Here is a 3,441-nt window from a genome sequence, read left to right as displayed (position 1 = left end):
ACTCTACTTTGGCGGCTTCTGCGATAACATCCATCTCGGCTTACAGCTTCCGATCTTGAATCACCTCCGCTCAAGCCCACGTGCACGTTCCCCGACAAGCGCTGGCGATGCGAACGACTGCCTTCCTCCAATATTGTCTACGTTGGTCTTGACCTTCCGTTCCCTCTGCTCTTGTGGAAAGGATGTCGGAGAACAATATAACGACCTTCTGTCCGGGTCGGGCACAATGTCGCTGACTGAGACTGGCGTACATGCTCCTCCGTGTGTATAAGATGCTCCGGACAACTATCGGTCTACCGTCTGTCGACCGCAAGGTGTTTCCCTTTCGACAACGCTCGGTCGACACCAACGCACTCCTTAAGCTTGGTCCCTCTTTTCAACAGACTGGCTGCGCTTGGCGCAACGGCGGTTCTCTTCGCTCATTGCACCCAAGCCTTCACGGTCTTTTCGACAGATCCGCGCATCACGTACTCCCCGGCTTCGTCCTGGGACCTCCTCAGGGAACCAGGCTCGACTGGCCCCGGGTCATACTTTCTTCTCGGACCTCGCAACAATGGCGTTGTAACGTTCACGTTCCCTCGTATGCCAGATTCATTCGCACTTAAATTCAGCTGATAGAGTACACAGAGCCATCCACGACTTTCCAATGGTGGGGGTGGGGGTATCAGAGGTCCGATGGAGACGTGGCTCAAATATGTATTGATGGCGGTGCATGCCAGGAGTACTCGTACTACAACGCCTCTACTAACGGCTCTGAAAACCCTCGCCTGCTCGCGAACATTGATGGGCTGTCGAACAGCATCCACATGATTGTAATGACAAACATTGAAGATCAATCGGTGAACGCGTTCGGCCAGATGACAGTTGATCGGTTCATCTTGGACAATTACGAGCCCTCCGGGGGTCGCTACATCGTCTTCTCGACAGATTCAGAAGTCATTCACTCACCGTCATCGTCTTGGTCTGTCTTGGATGAGCCAGGCTCTGCTGGCTGTGGTACCCAATTTCTTCTTGGTGCTCGTAACAATGGAGTTGTCAAAGTCACATTCCCCTGTTCGTTTTTCATCTCATCCTCCTGTTTCATATTTACATTTTGGCTCAGATCCGTCCACAGCGCTGCAATGGTGGGGGTTCCAACGTTCCGATGGCGGCTTGGCACAGCTGTCGATCGATTTGTCCTCGGCGGCAGCATTCTCGCTCCCACGTTTCCGTCCAATACCTTCATCTCATCGGTACCTCTTGGTTTTGCCTATCATGCGCCGATGATTCTGGGCGGCAACACGCCTGCACTGGAGGTGCTCCTCGATTTTGGTCACCCGAACGTCTGGGTCATATCAGACCTGTGCAACTCGAACAACTGCGCTGGACATAATAAATACGTCCGTGGGCCTGGATTCCAAACTCTCAGCATCCAGGACACAGCCATCTATGGCAACGGCGGGCCGGACGATACTCTAGTTTCATGGCGGGTGACTGATAGCGTGACCTGGGGTGATAACACAATCGCGAAGACGACCTTTGGTGCCTCCGTCGAAATCCCAACAAGTGAGAGTCTCGATGGAAACTTCGGCATGGCCAAGTCCGCATACGCCAAATGTAATGGTGGTGAATACAACAACTTCTTAGAGAACATGTACATGCAAGGAGACGTCGTCAACGCTGTCATTGCATTCTACCAACTAGACGGCTCAGAGGGAGTTCCACCTGGTGTCTCATCGGAAGGGTCAATTGGTGGCCTCGATGCAAATAAGTTCACGGGCGAGGTCGACTGGAATCAGATGAATCCACAAGGACAATGGGAAAGTCCCGCATGCCAACGTATCGTTCAAGCATCTTCATTTTCCAGTGCGATTGATGCGACCGATCTATTCAATCATCCCATCCTCCTATTCGACACCGGCGATCCGGGCCTCCTCACCCTTCCCCACGATGACTGGCTCATACTCATGTCCCTGCTCGGTGCGCAAGGCCCCGATAGTAATGGGAACTACCTGATCCCCTGCGAGTCGACTATGACGTGGAATTTCTACGGTTCACAGAACCGCGACTACACGTTTGATCTCGCCGACACGTCAAGCAACAACGGGAACGGCTTCTGCAACCCATTGGCGAATGACGGAGGATCTATACCTACCTGGGTCACCGGAACGCCATGCTTCTACAAGTACTATCTGGCTTTCCACTACACCGCGAACATGATGGGCTTTGCAGAGCGCAATTTGGGCGCGAGTGCGGCGGAAAGCAATCCATACATTAGTTAAAATGTGCATCCGTCGAGCGTGGGTTCCGGGTTGTCAGACAAGCCTGTCATCCTGACATTCTTCTCTGTTGTCTTTGTTTCATGAACTTAACATGTGGATATTGGGTGTTATCACAACGAGATGCCCTGACACACGACAGGGTCCACGCGGTGGACGTGACAGCGGAGTCACATGATCAGGTAGGGACCCCACTTACGCGGCTCCAGGGACGACCAACACGTCGTCTCGTCGACAACCGTTTCATCCTCCCATCTCACTGCTGGCGACAGATTACGACACAACAAAACGTTGCCTGCTACCGTAATAACACTCCCTCAGCTTGTTCATTCCTGGGTGACACCTGGTGCTCAAGCGCCCACTTCACGGATCAAGAGCTTCGTTTATCGCCCAGCGGAGATTAAGGTACTCAAAGTGTGCACATGGGTGAAGGGCGCGGCTGAAAAACGGTCGTCCTGCTCATGTGCTTGTGCCGATGTTGATCTTCTGCCCGCCTGGCCTTGATTTACAGCTTCTAAACTTCTAGATAGCCTGACCCTATCGCTCAGGTATCAGACGACGGTTCCTCGTCGCCTTCCTCCCCCAATTTAGTTCCACAGCGCTCTTGTCCATGTAGCACGTTCGGCGATGTCGGTCACCCTGTGAGCGCTCGTTTCTCATGTTTACGCTGATGTTTCTATTCTGCCCGTTCTTGCCCTTGATGCAGGTTGTGTTGCACATCACTCCGTCTTATTCGGGTTGAGGATATTGGATGACTGGCCTGGCGTTCGTCATGTTCTGAGCTCGAGGTATAAAAATGGTCCAAATAATGCCGACCATACCCTCTTTCTTCTTGGCCAACATCCACTCAACACCAATGCACTCGCTGAGCCTTCTCGCTCCTTTCAAGGTACTGGCTGCAGTCGAGGCGGTTGCCTTTCTTTTCGTCCGATCTACATATGGCCTGACGGTCTATTCCACCGACTCTCGCATCAGTTATACTCCCTCTTCGTCATGGGACCTCCTCAGCGAGCCAGGATCAACTGGCTGCGGCTCATACTTTCTTCTAGGACCTCGCAATAATGGGGTTGTGACGTTTACTTTTCCCAGTGTGTCTGTTCATTTCAGTGGCGTTCAACAGCTTATATAACGTACAGGGGCGTCCAGGACATTCCAATGGTGGGGTTATCAACGTTCCGATGGA

The 3,441-nt window shown here is 52.6% G+C and overlaps 1 protein-coding gene across 1 annotated transcript; it reads left to right on the top strand.

Annotated features, from left to right (window-relative positions):
• Positions 1-251: 251 nt before the first annotated feature.
• Positions 252-2,261, top strand: DACRYDRAFT_105576 (acid protease; the record flags this gene model as incomplete). The annotated part of the gene is made up of 3 exons (XM_040768112.1): positions 252-366; positions 434-580; positions 628-2,261. 3 exons carry the CDS (start codon positions 252-254, stop codon positions 2,259-2,261), a joined length of 1,896 nt encoding a protein of 631 aa, XP_040631414.1.
• Positions 2,262-3,441: the final 1,180 nt, after the last annotated feature.

The sequence above is a fragment of the Dacryopinax primogenitus genome, assembly GCF_000292625.1.
Source record: "Dacryopinax primogenitus strain DJM-731 SS1 chromosome Unknown DACRYscaffold_4, whole genome shotgun sequence".
Classification (NCBI taxonomy): Eukaryota; Fungi; Basidiomycota; class Dacrymycetes; order Dacrymycetales; family Dacrymycetaceae; genus Dacryopinax; species Dacryopinax primogenitus.
Note: the sequence above shows the minus strand (reverse complement) of the source record. Positions and strands in the feature narration are given on the sequence as shown.